The sequence below is a fragment of the Sinocyclocheilus grahami genome, unplaced genomic scaffold (assembly GCF_001515645.1).
Source record: "Sinocyclocheilus grahami isolate Dianchi unplaced genomic scaffold, SAMN03320097.WGS_v1.1 scaffold1776.1, whole genome shotgun sequence".
Classification (NCBI taxonomy): Eukaryota; Metazoa; Chordata; class Actinopteri; order Cypriniformes; family Cyprinidae; genus Sinocyclocheilus; species Sinocyclocheilus grahami.
Window position 1 is genome coordinate 12,923 of NW_015506955.1, and position 12,240 is coordinate 25,162.

The following is a 12,240-nucleotide window of genomic DNA, read 5'->3' on the forward strand; positions in this document are numbered from 1 at the left end:
TTCTATTTTAATTCTACTTTATCTATTTATCTTCTTTATTTAAAAAAAGCTTTCTATTCTATCTACTTGTTTTTCATTGTGCGTGTGTGTGTATAAAATATATATATATGTATATATATATATATATATATACACACCTTGCTACGTGTACTGCGTTGAGAGACTTGTCATTTGCACTTATATATTGTTGCTCTTTTGTTAGTTTTGACTGCTTTTATTGTCCTCATTTGTAAGTCGCTTTGGATAAAAGCGTCTGCTAAATGACTAAATGTAAATCACACAGAGTATGCGTGCACTCTCTGGGTGTGTTTTTGTGATATACTCGATAATGTTAGATCACACATATGTGTATTTCTTAAATGTATCCAGGGTAAAGAATAAAATAAAGAAAGTAATAGGACTAACCTGTTGAAGAACAGTAACAGCAGATGCCCATCCAGGAAATGTGAACAAGAGTTTGCTGGAGTAAGAAAAGCAGAATTCATTTTCAATTTTTCGATTATCAAACAACATTTGCTGTACTACATTATATGTACTGCTACATAATTAACATAAAAGTTCCATCTCAAAAATTCTGTTAAGAAATTCTAAGAAATATATTTTTTTAAATTGTGAAATAAATGTTATTTGAACAATTTAAATATTTTAACATTTTAATAATGTATTATAAAATGTAATTTATTTCTGTGATGCAAAGCTGAATTTTTTAAAAGTAATATCTGAAACAGAAATCTTTTGTAACATTAGAACTGTCTTTACTGTCACTTTTGACAATCGTATGCATCCTTGCTAAATTAAAGCATTGTTTATTTATTTATTTTTGAAAAGTAATATACATCATAGCAGAATTTGGTCTGCTGGCTTTAATTGTGCTGATTTTAATTTTTAAAAATGGTGCGTTCATAGTATTCTTGTAACTTTATTAATGGTATTAATGAAGAACACTATGGTTATACAAAATGTGCTTACTGTAATGTCATTATAACCGATACAAATAATCAAAAAATAATCTTCATTCTTTCAAAAGTCACTGTAAATGCCACAAAGACCATCAAGTACACTCAGCGTTCATTAGAAGTGCATACTTTGATTTGATGTTCCATAACTGAAGACTCCCTTGACTGCTTCCAAACAGGATTTTGTTCAGGTAGGTGCTCGGATGCATCAAAGCAGAGACTTCAAATGATGCTTTGTCATATGAAATCTGCAGATATGTGTCTGCAATGTGAGAAAGACAAAATATATTACATTCACTGTGAAGATATCCTTGTTTCTTCTGAAAGAAAGAAATGTAAGCATAGCAAAAATAATAACAAACCAACCCTCAGACTCCACATCCCAAATAATGACAACATTGTCCTTGTCAACAGAAATCAGATGATCTCCGAAAGGCAACAGCAAGTGCACATCAGCTTGATGGCCTATGTATGTGTGAACAACCTGGATGGAAGAGACAAAAAGACATATTATTACTAATTTTTATTTAATCTAAGTCTCTTTAGTGTTATGCATCTTTTAGAACACAGTATGTGTCTAACTGTAACACATTATGCTTTACCTCTTTGTTTTTAGCAAAAGCACAAATGAGTTTTCCAAATGCAGCATAGACAAGCATACGATCTGCCGCCAGGGATGAAATGTCTTCTGGGAGGGCATTACCTATACGGGTGGTTATTACAACTGTTTTAATCAAATGCATATGGGAACTATAACCATTTGATCATGGATTCGCAGAAAATGCACTGTACTGTAAAATAAATCTACTGAATCGTACTTACTGACTGCAACGATTCCAAGTTTCTTCACCTGCCAGAAAAAAAGATGGGTTCATTTTATACTTCACTGAAAGAATTAACATAAACTAATAAAGCCCATTGTTTTATTACTTATAATTATTAATCAAGTTATTATATTAGTATTAAACCTACTAAGCATGTAATCTAACTTTAACACCTCCATATTTGGTTAATTACTGTATTTAAAGTATGGGTTACACTTTTTTCAATTTATTTTCAGGGGTCCTGTTACAGTTTAATTACATAGTAATATTAATTAACAATTTGTACTTACTATAGAGTTGAGTTTGGTTTAGTTGATTGTAATTACACAATTTACAGTTACTATAGTTTAATTTACTACAGTGAGTAATTATAATGCATAATAATGTGTAAAAAAAAGTGAAACCAGTTTAATCAGTGTCAAAACTACTAGTACTGTACTACCAAAAAGTACTATGGTATGGTACACGGAGTACCTATGTTGCTACTTTTTTTGGGTGTGGTATCATGGTACAACCCCTGGCAAAAATTATGGAATCACCACACTTAGAAGATGCTCACACAAATGTTTTAATTCATAAATAAACAAAATCACAGATATGCCACAAAACCATTTTTGTTTAATAATTCACCATTCTGGTTATGTGAAACATACCTCAAACAAATTAGATTAAATTAAAGGAAAACTGTTTTCCATATCAACTAGAGGAAACAAAATATGGAATCATCAACCAAAAAGCACAATTAATTTGTTGCTCCACCTCTGGCTTTTATGATGGCCTGAATTCTTTAGGGCGTGGACTTCACTAATGAAAAACAATATTCTTTATCAAGCTGGTTCCAACTTTCTCGAATAGCGGTTGACAGATCAGCTTTGCAAGATGAAGCCTGGTCACGGACCAGTTTTTTTCAATTTCCACCATGAATTTTCAATTGGATGTATGCTGCGTTCAAGTCCTCCTGGGACGTTCGTACTTACGAGTTGACAAGTCGTAATTACGACGTCAGTCGGCACAAGATGGCGGTGTACCTTCTTTTAATAAATTACAAGAAAATACAACAGGGTCTGTTAACTCTGCTTATAGAAAATGAAGAGCAAAGAATTCGCATCAGGTGTGTTTTGCGTTTTCAATATTTTTTTTTAGACCAGGATCCCAGTATAACTGATTTTCAGCATCAACAAATGCTAAAATACAGATTAAAAAAGCTGTTAGCTAAATGCAACATGGCAAATCAAAAGTTTTTCACCTATAGGTGCAAAAACGATAGCATTTTTTCCCCTTGGATTTCATTAACTAGCTGCGTAACAAGAACATGACCAATTTAAGTTTATAGGACAACTAAACTATCAATTTAAACAAAAATTTACTGTCAACTACAGACGTTGCATCCATCGATTCCGCCATGTTTCTCATTGACACGCCTCCAACTCGGAAACTCTGGGCTTAAAGAAAATGTCGAGTTTCCCACTCGTAATAACGACTTTGTGGTGGCGTTCATGTGCGTTCAACTCGTAAATACGATCTATCCGACATGACTTGTACGCACCATAAGATCCGGCCATGTCATTGAGTTGATATGCCTTTCCTGAAGAAAAGCTTTAACACTCTGTGGCAAGATGCATTATCATCTTGAAAAATGACATCCGTCACCAAACTTCTTTTCTATCGATGGAATGAGAAAAGTGTCCAAAATTTCAGTGTACACCTGTGCACTGACTGTTAAGGTAGGATTGCCATTTCTCCTGGTCCTTTAACTGACACGCTGCAACCCCATTTCATTAATGAGCTGGGAAATGTCATTGTTTCCTTCAGGCAGTCATCTTTATACGTTTCATTAGAACAGCACCAGACAAAAGTCCCAGCATCATCTCCTTGTCAGATTGATGATTCATCACTGACTGAATATCACTTTCATCCAATCATTCACACTCAACGACTGCTTCTCTTTAGCCTCTTGTAACCTTGTTGTCTTCTGTTTAGGTGTTAATGCTGGTTTTCCTTTGGCTTTTCTATATGTAAATCCCATTTAATTCAGCCAATTTCAAACAGTTCTGTCACACACTGCCCATTTGTTTCGTTGTGCATTTTCTATTTTGAAGGCAAATTGCTTTGTTTTCTATCCTGACACTTTGACGTCTTCCTTGGTCTGCCTGTATGTTTTCCTTTTACAACCTTTCCATTTTGTTTATACTTGCACCAAATTTTAGAAACAGCTGACTGAGAACATCCAACTTCTTTTGCCACACTCCATGTTGGATTTCCGTCTTGAAGGAGTTTTATAGACCTCTCCATCGTTTCAACTGACCACTCTCTTGTTGGGGCCATGTTTCCTTTCTATTAGCCAAGTCCAACAGCAGTAAGCACTCTCTTTTAAAGGGGTCATATGATGCGTTTTCAATTTTTCCTCTCTTTGAAGTGTTACAAGCTCTTGGTGCATAAAGAAGATCTGTAAAGTTGCAAAGACTAAAGTCTCAAATACAAAGAGATATTCTTTATAAAAGTTAAGAGTCAGCCACACCTACCTAAAACGGCTCGTTCTAACACGCCCCCACATATCTACCTCACGATGTGGGAAGATTTGCATAACGCCGCCCAAATGTTCACGCAAAGAAAGAAGGCGTAACTTTTATTCTCGCTGTAGTTTTGTTGTTGTTTCTATTCTAATTTATTGAGATGCACCTGTAAGTGCAAAGGACAAGTCTCGGTTAGCCTAACACAGTACACGTAGCAAGGTGTGTATAACCCAGTCCATGTAGGGCTGCTGAGTTCACACTAACTAATAAGATGAATAAGTCAACATGTAATGGCATTCGCAAGCCATTTTATTTCCATTTGGTGACCTATTTCTGAGTGAAAAAGGATTAAGGGTTTGAAAAAAGGTGCTTAATTTTATCCATCTGAATTTATACGGATTGAAGAGTCAGGTGGTTGAGAAACAAGCAGACTTGGTGACGTTGGCTATAAAGGAAAGTCATTTCAGATATGGTGCTGCTGATATACTCAGATATACTGCTGATGGGAACGATAATTGTGTGTTTAAAGGTGAACTCCATTATTTAAAAACTTTACAAAGAAAGAAATGAATGGTACTTTTGAAAAGTATGTTCATCATGTACACTTCAGTCATATTAGTAATCTAATAAAAGCTGTTTATCATACATGGAGGACATGTTCATGAGGACAGACATGCGGGAATCACATGAACAGATGAATACTAGTCACTCAGAAACTCTCCTAATATTGGTCACTGTTGTTTCCAGAATAAATCATTCATTGTTAATGTGAATGTTGCATTTTTACTGTCTAAATTTATTGAAAAGCATTGCTTTGCATGATCATACATCCAGGCCACTAGGTGGCAGTAAATCCAAGACTGGCATAACAGCTAAAATGTTATAAATAAATACATAAATAAATAACAATGACAAAAGAGCGTAACATTACTAAAATTTTAAATTAAAATGACAACTCAAAATATATATAAAAAAATACAATTATAATAATATTAAAATAACACTGATAAATATCAGGTTACTACTGACTAAATATAGAACAGTCAAATAAGGCTGAAAAAATATAAATATTAAATGATTGAAATAAGTTTGAGTATATGTATATATATGTATCTATATGTATATATTATGCACACACATATACACACACACACACAAAGAAAAACAAGTAGATGGAATAGAAAAAATAGAAAGCTCTTAAAAAAAAAAAAAAAAGAAGATAAATATAGATAAAGTAGAATTAAAATAGAATAGAAAGTGCTAGAGTTAGAGGGTCAAATAAAGGTGGAACAGATGTGTTTAAATTAATGTGTTTAAAATTACCATATCACATCAAAGAATAATGAAAACAAAAACATTGGTAGATCTTTCTGAACAGCGGCTAACAGCCAGCATGTATAGATAAACACTGCACTCTCAGAGAGAGAAAAAAAAGAAAAAGAAACAAAAGCTGTCACTAGGGCAGATGATTAGAGTAAAATCCCAGCGTAAAAGTACCATTTCAAAATAATACAACTACGTACATATATGCAGTCTTTGGTACATAAGGTAATTTGGTACCTTAAAGGTACATATTTGTGGCTAAAGTATGCATATTACACTCTAAAAAATGCTGGGTTAAATACAACCCAGTGCTGGGTATAATAGGGACAAACCCAACAATATAAAAATAAAAAAAAGATAAATATAGATAAAGTAGAATTAAAATAGAATAGAAAGTGCTAGAGTTAGAGGGTCAAATAAAGGTGGAACAGATGTGTTTAAATTAATGTGTTTAAAATTACCATATCACATCAAAGAATAATGAAAACAAAAACATTGGTAGATCTTTCTGAACAGCGGCTAACAGCCAGCATGTATAGATAAACACTGCACTCTCAGAGAGAGAAAAAAAAGAAAAAGAAACAAAAGCTGTCACTAGGGGAGATGATTAGAGTAAAATCCCAGCGTAAAAGTACCATTTCAAAATAATACAACTACGTACATATATGCAGTCTTTGGTACATAAGGTAATTTGGTACCTTAAAGGTACATATTTGTGGCTAAAGTATGCATATTACACTCTAAAAAATGCTGGGTCAAAACAACCCAATTGCTGGCTTTGTCTCTATTTTACCCAGCACTGGGTTGTATTTAACCCAGCATTTTTTAGAGTGTAGTAGCTAATTAGTACATATTTGTACTTTTTGAAAAGGTGCTGCCCCAGTGTATAAAGCTCTTGTACCTTTTTTTCTGAGAGTGTACTGTTCAAAACATTGATGTTTCTATCCATTTTTTATTTTTGAAAGGAGGGTCTTACCAAACATATCCCAAACTTTTTACTAAACATGTAATCAATCTGATGGCCCTACAATCATGCTTGTTCAATTGTGTCGTGAGATCTCCTTGACTAAAAATCATCAGTGTTTATGGACAACTGCCAAAATGGACTTGATTTTAAACGTATAACTTCCTCTTTTTATACTTTCTTGTAAATAATTGGGCAAAATGGCATAATTCAGCAAATCAAAACAAAAATGTTTGAAAATAAAACTTTCATGCTGTGCACATTTTACCATCATCCATCCATCCATGCATCCATTTTCCAAACTATGTAGGGTTGTGGGGATTCTAGAATACATAGCCACTTCAGACATGTTTGTGAGTTTTTACATAAAATTAAGAAAACAATATTAAGAACAGTACTAATATTAATTGATATTATTAATTGAAATGTAATATATTTGTTCTTACACAGCTGTCTCTTTTCATCTCTTGTATATTCTGCTATTTTGAAGAGTTTCAAGCTAAAGTCCAGTTTAAGATGCGTGTAAGATTTCTTATTTCATGCATCTGGAAAATAAAATGAAGTATAGGCAATATTACAATTTCTATTCTGTTTTCCCCCATATTTATTTATTCAGTTAGTTATTAGTTTAAGATGTAGTTATTAGTTAGTTATTCGTTTTAGATTTAAAATTTAGTTAGTTATTAGTTTAAGATTTTTTTTCAGTGCTTAAAGTAAATATTAATATTTCTATGTGCATTGAAAGCTGTTGTATACACATACATACACCTTTGTTGACATTTGTGTGTAGCTCGGCAACCACTTTGTTGGAACCACAAATTACAACTGTTTCTGAGAAACTACATTGTTTGGTGGAAGAATACCATTTTTATTTATATCATTACACTTTATTTCATCTGTGAAATCTTACTACGTATATGGAATAACCATTTTATAAAAGCAATAAGCCCCATGAAGCCGTGGTTTACAGTGAATTTATAACAGCTAAGGGGCGTTGTTAAATCCCCTTAGCTGTTATAAATTCACTGTAAACCACGGCTTCATGGGGCTTATTGCTTTTATAAAATGGTTATTCCATATACGTAGTAAGATTTCACAGATGAAATAAAGTGTAATGATATAAATAAAAATGGTATTCTTCCACCAAACAATGTAGTTTCTCAGAAACAGTTGTAATTTGTGGTTAACATGCTACGGCAAGTCATAATAATAACTACGCAAGGTTCACACAAAACAGATTTTAGACATTTATTTTAAGCATGGTGCCCAATAAATGAGAACTTGATTATTTACTTACCCAGGAAGCAGAGGTACGTTAATTCTACACATGCACTCTTGTGTATATAATGGCTTCCAATTCAATGAACTGCATTTTGAATCTCTTATATCATGTTAAACCTGGCAAACAGAAACCTTTTCACTGTTTGAAACACTGGCACAAGTTTCACTGAGGTGCAAATAATAACTTAATGACATAATTTCGTTAAGAACTTGGCACAGGCCTTAAACCATTGTTGCCAAAAGAAGAACAATCACATTCACACACCACATTATGAAACCTGGTGGCCACTGATGAAATGGAGAAACAGTATGGGAATATAATTACAAAAGTCGGTGTTTCAGAAATATTAGACATGTTTTGGCGCTAGTGGATAGTTGGGGGTCACCATAATAATAATTTCAATCCAGTGCTAATGTGAAAGCATACTGACTATTTTGCATAAATGTGTCGTGCAATTAACAAGACAACCAGTGCTTTATGAAACAACGTACGCAAGTAGACTAACAAATCACAGGAAGAGGTGAAGAAAACCTCAATATCTGCAATTATCAATTCATATTAGGACACATTTTTGGAATGTCTAACTCTTTGAGGCGAATTAGGAAGGAATCGATGTTTTCCGAGTCATTCTACTTAAGCATTTCGCAGCAGCGTTGAGTAGATCATCTTGGTGATCTGCAGAACTGCGGCATGAAGCGAGTACTGCACCACGATGGAGCCGAAGCCCTTGTAGAAGCCCATGGTGCCCTCCTCACGCCGAATAGCATTAATACAGTCCCTCATTCCTTCATACTGCGAGTTAATGGGCAAAACCTCGAAACCCAGGTCAGTGTTGTCGATGATAGTGCGTGTTCCCTGGATATGCAGCCTGTGCAACACCGTTTCCAAAGGAAACAGCAGCACATCTGCACACAGGCTGGCAGCAAAGCTGGCCATGAGCTCAGGGAAGTATGCCTCCAGCATAGACTGGACCGCGTCCGCTTGCGAGTCAGGGGACAAGTGCTTTGGTGAGCCATTATTCCGACGCCGCAGCAGGTAAAGAACCAGCCGCTGCACGCTGGAACTGATAACATAGTGGAGGATGCCGTGGAGGACCGTGGGGAACAGCAGGTTCCAGAGGGGAAGGAGACGCTTGCTGTGAGGCACTCCCATCCCCATAACTCGCCCGATTCCTTCTTTCACACAATCCAGGATGCCGGGGTTGTCTCGGATTATTTCACTCTGGTGAGGAAACATCAAGAGGAAACACTAAATGAAGTCGGGCTGGGCGATATAACAACAACAAAAACAAAAATCCTCATTATTTGACCGCTTTTTGACAACATTTCATTATATTTATGTATTTAAAAGGGATATATTTAATACAAGTATCAAATGTTCTTTTCCCCAATCAGAGAAACCACTATGACAACCAGCAGCCATTGTTGATTCAAAATGTTTAATTAAGAAATAAAACTGTTTAAAAGGAAATTGTTTAATATTGAACTATTTACACTTCTGTTCAAAAGTTTGGGGTCAATCGGATTTTTTCTTAAAAGAAATTAGTAATAATAGTCAGTAAGGATGCATTTAATTGTATATTTCTATTTCAAATAAATGCTATTCTTTTCAACTTTCTGTTAATTCAACTTTCTATTCAACAATCCTAAATTTTTTTTTTAACTGTTTCCACAACAACAATAAGAATAAGCAGCATAAGGATAATGTGACGTTGAAAACTGGAGTAAAGGCTTCTGAAAATTCAGCTTTGCCAACACAGGAATAAATTACATTTTTATGAAGTTGTAATAATACTTCACAACATTTCTGAGTTTACTGTATTTTTGATCAAATAAATGCAGCCTTTGTGAGAAACTTTAAAAAAAAAATCTTATAGACCCCATACTTTTAAATAGTGAAGAAACTACTAAACTATCTAATCTGTATTATAATAATGTATCGCCCGGCCCTAAAATCATGTTTTTCTTGAACAAATATGTCACGTGATGTAAAAATACATCAGTTTTTATAGACAACTACCAAAATGAACTTGATTTTAAATTTAGTCTCCTCTTCTCAGACTTTCATACAAATGGTTTGTAATGTTCACAATAGTACAATTCCTACAGCAAATTCCAAACAGCTAAAGTCAAAACGAAAGCAAAACGGATACCGTTATCAGACTTTCCAACTGCAAGCAAATGCAAGCCCTCAGATTTTCCAACAATCATCAGATGTAAAATTGCATCAGAAACCTACATATTGGAGAGTTAGTTACCCAAAACTGGTTTGCTCTTTTACCACAAGATCTAATCAAAACTGCGTTTCCTAAAGCATTGAATCTGATCTTAGTGCCAAGTCAAGATGTTGTGTCACAGGAAATTCTTTATTCATCATTGGAAAATATATTTGAAATATTTAATTAATAATGATTATTACAACTTTGCCAGTTTTATACTGAAAAGAAAAAAAACAACTATTTATAATCAAAGTCTTGTTTTCCAGTAAAATGATCTTAACATCCTTAAAACAAGACACATATACATGAGAATCAAAACTGCTAAAGATATTTAATATCTTCAAACAGGTTTCCATAGAATATATCTTGAATATATGTATAGTGTATTTTGTCGTGTCCTACTGGAAGATATTTTCACTTGTTTTTAAGCATAAAATTCACTGAATCTATTATTTTATTCGACATTTTTATTTCTGTATACAAAGGCCAAGAACATGAAAAAGGATCTGTATTGTAACAAAAAACAAAACAAGCCAGAAAGAGTGTATAAGAATCCCGTACCTGTACAGTCTCTATGAGACTTGCTGAGTAAAACGGCATTGCAACCACATATGACAAACTGGAAAAAAAAAAAAAAAAAAAAAAGATTTCACAAGATCAAAGTACTGCACAAAAAGAGATAAGGAGAAGATTGATCATTTAAATGTCAAGCCTATGGAATTCCCTTTCCGTATTCTTTGTGGGACTTTGATATACAAACAACAACCTGCATATTAAGCTTAGTCAGAAGCTTATTCAAACAGATCCCAGATACGGAAGAGCAAGCTAAAATTATGACTCATAAAAGAATCAAGAGATAAACAACTCGCAGCTTATGGCATTTTCCAAACAATAGCAAAAAATGCTAGGTAACTTACTGTAATGCACTGTTAACTAAATTAGGCAAATGTCTTAACTTACCCTTTGAGTACTAAGTGTCCTACAACTTGTTTAGGGTTCCACTTGTGTGATAACTCCCTGTGAATATTCATGACAATATTAGAAAGACAATTTACTTCAAAATGGCAGGAAAACATCATGAGAACTGATCAAATAAATTCAAACTGAAATGCTGCCATCATTTATTAAAGATTTAGTCCTCTGTGTGTTATAAGGCTACAAAACAAAACCAGCGATTAATCTCTAAAGAAGGCCTTCTCAAGGACACTTATTAGCAATTGCTTACATTGTATATTTCTATACCTTGGTAAAGGTGTGCATTCGCTGATGATGCCCTCTGTTCCCAGCGTGACCCCCTGTACCACAAAAGTGCTGCCCATTCCTTTCCATAAAGCTTTTGGACCCTGTAAAATAGAGAGCGAGAGAGAGAGAGATGCTTCAATCAGATCACAAATGGTCAGGTGAGACACATAGCAATTTACATCTGGGTAACATGAGTCTCAATAGCATCTCCAACCACTTGTGAACAGATTTTGAGAAGAGGGTCCGCAAAAAAATGGGGCGCACATTTAAATATCTACACATTATTTGAATAGAATTTTGAGTATAAATTTTATATTCAAATAGTAGTGAAAATAATAAAATAATCACATATTTATTATTTTTTTTAAGACAAACCAAGGTAGTGCAACAATTACAAAAACGTAAAATTAAAATTTAATTATATCTTAAGATAATTATACTCAATATAATTATACTCCAGATACGTTTAAATCAAGATATACACGTGTTTTGAAATTGGTTTGTGTACTAATTAGAGCTGGACAATAATTCAATATCAATATGTATCGCGATATAATTTTTTTCAATAACGGTGATATGATTTTTAAACACATTTCCGATATTTCGATGTACATTACCAGTGTTTCCCATACATTGATGTATTTGTGGCGTTTGACTTCGTTGAATTAACATGAGCACTGCACGGCGCGGGTGTTTTATATGAATGTACCTCTGAAGGGAACCGACTGTCTTCAGAAAAGTTTTGATGACATTTTCATTTTATCCGATAAAGTAGCGTTCATGAGCGGAGCTGTTTTGATTACAGCCAGAGAAACCGTTAGTTCTACCGCTCTCAAAGCGCCTCCTGCTGGCAGACAAGCAGTTTTTCAATTTTCAATAAGCCCGTCTCCAGCAACATGTTTTTGTTGTTGCTCTTTT

The 12,240-nt window shown here is 34.0% G+C and overlaps 2 protein-coding genes across 2 annotated transcripts in view; both read right to left on the reverse strand.

Moving 5' to 3' along the window:
- Positions 1–4,072, reverse strand: part of LOC107572574 (WD repeat-containing protein 36-like) — a gene marked incomplete at its 3' end in the record, with an annotated part of 16,358 nt that extends 12,286 nt beyond the window's left edge. The window contains exons 1-6 of the mRNA XM_016258998.1: positions 4,013–4,072; positions 1,779–1,806; positions 1,559–1,659; positions 1,323–1,440; positions 1,086–1,218; positions 341–460 (exon numbers count right to left, since the gene is read on the reverse strand). Coding sequence (XP_016114484.1) covers positions 341–460; positions 1,086–1,218; positions 1,323–1,440; positions 1,559–1,659; positions 1,779–1,806; positions 4,013–4,072 — 560 coding nt within the window. The remainder of the gene's footprint in view (positions 1–340; positions 461–1,085; positions 1,219–1,322; positions 1,441–1,558; positions 1,660–1,778; positions 1,807–4,012) is intronic.
- A 3,742-nt stretch (positions 4,073–7,814) lies between these two features.
- slc25a46 (solute carrier family 25 member 46) overlaps positions 7,815–12,240 on the reverse strand; it is a 27,038-nt gene continuing 22,612 nt past the window's right edge. The window contains exons 5-8 of the mRNA XM_016259001.1: positions 11,323–11,423; positions 11,041–11,097; positions 10,642–10,699; positions 7,815–9,083 (exon numbers count right to left, since the gene is read on the reverse strand). Of these exons, the coding sequence (XP_016114487.1) occupies positions 8,496–9,083; positions 10,642–10,699; positions 11,041–11,097; positions 11,323–11,423 (804 nt within the window). The 3' untranslated portion in view covers positions 7,815–8,495. The remainder of the gene's footprint in view (positions 9,084–10,641; positions 10,700–11,040; positions 11,098–11,322; positions 11,424–12,240) is intronic.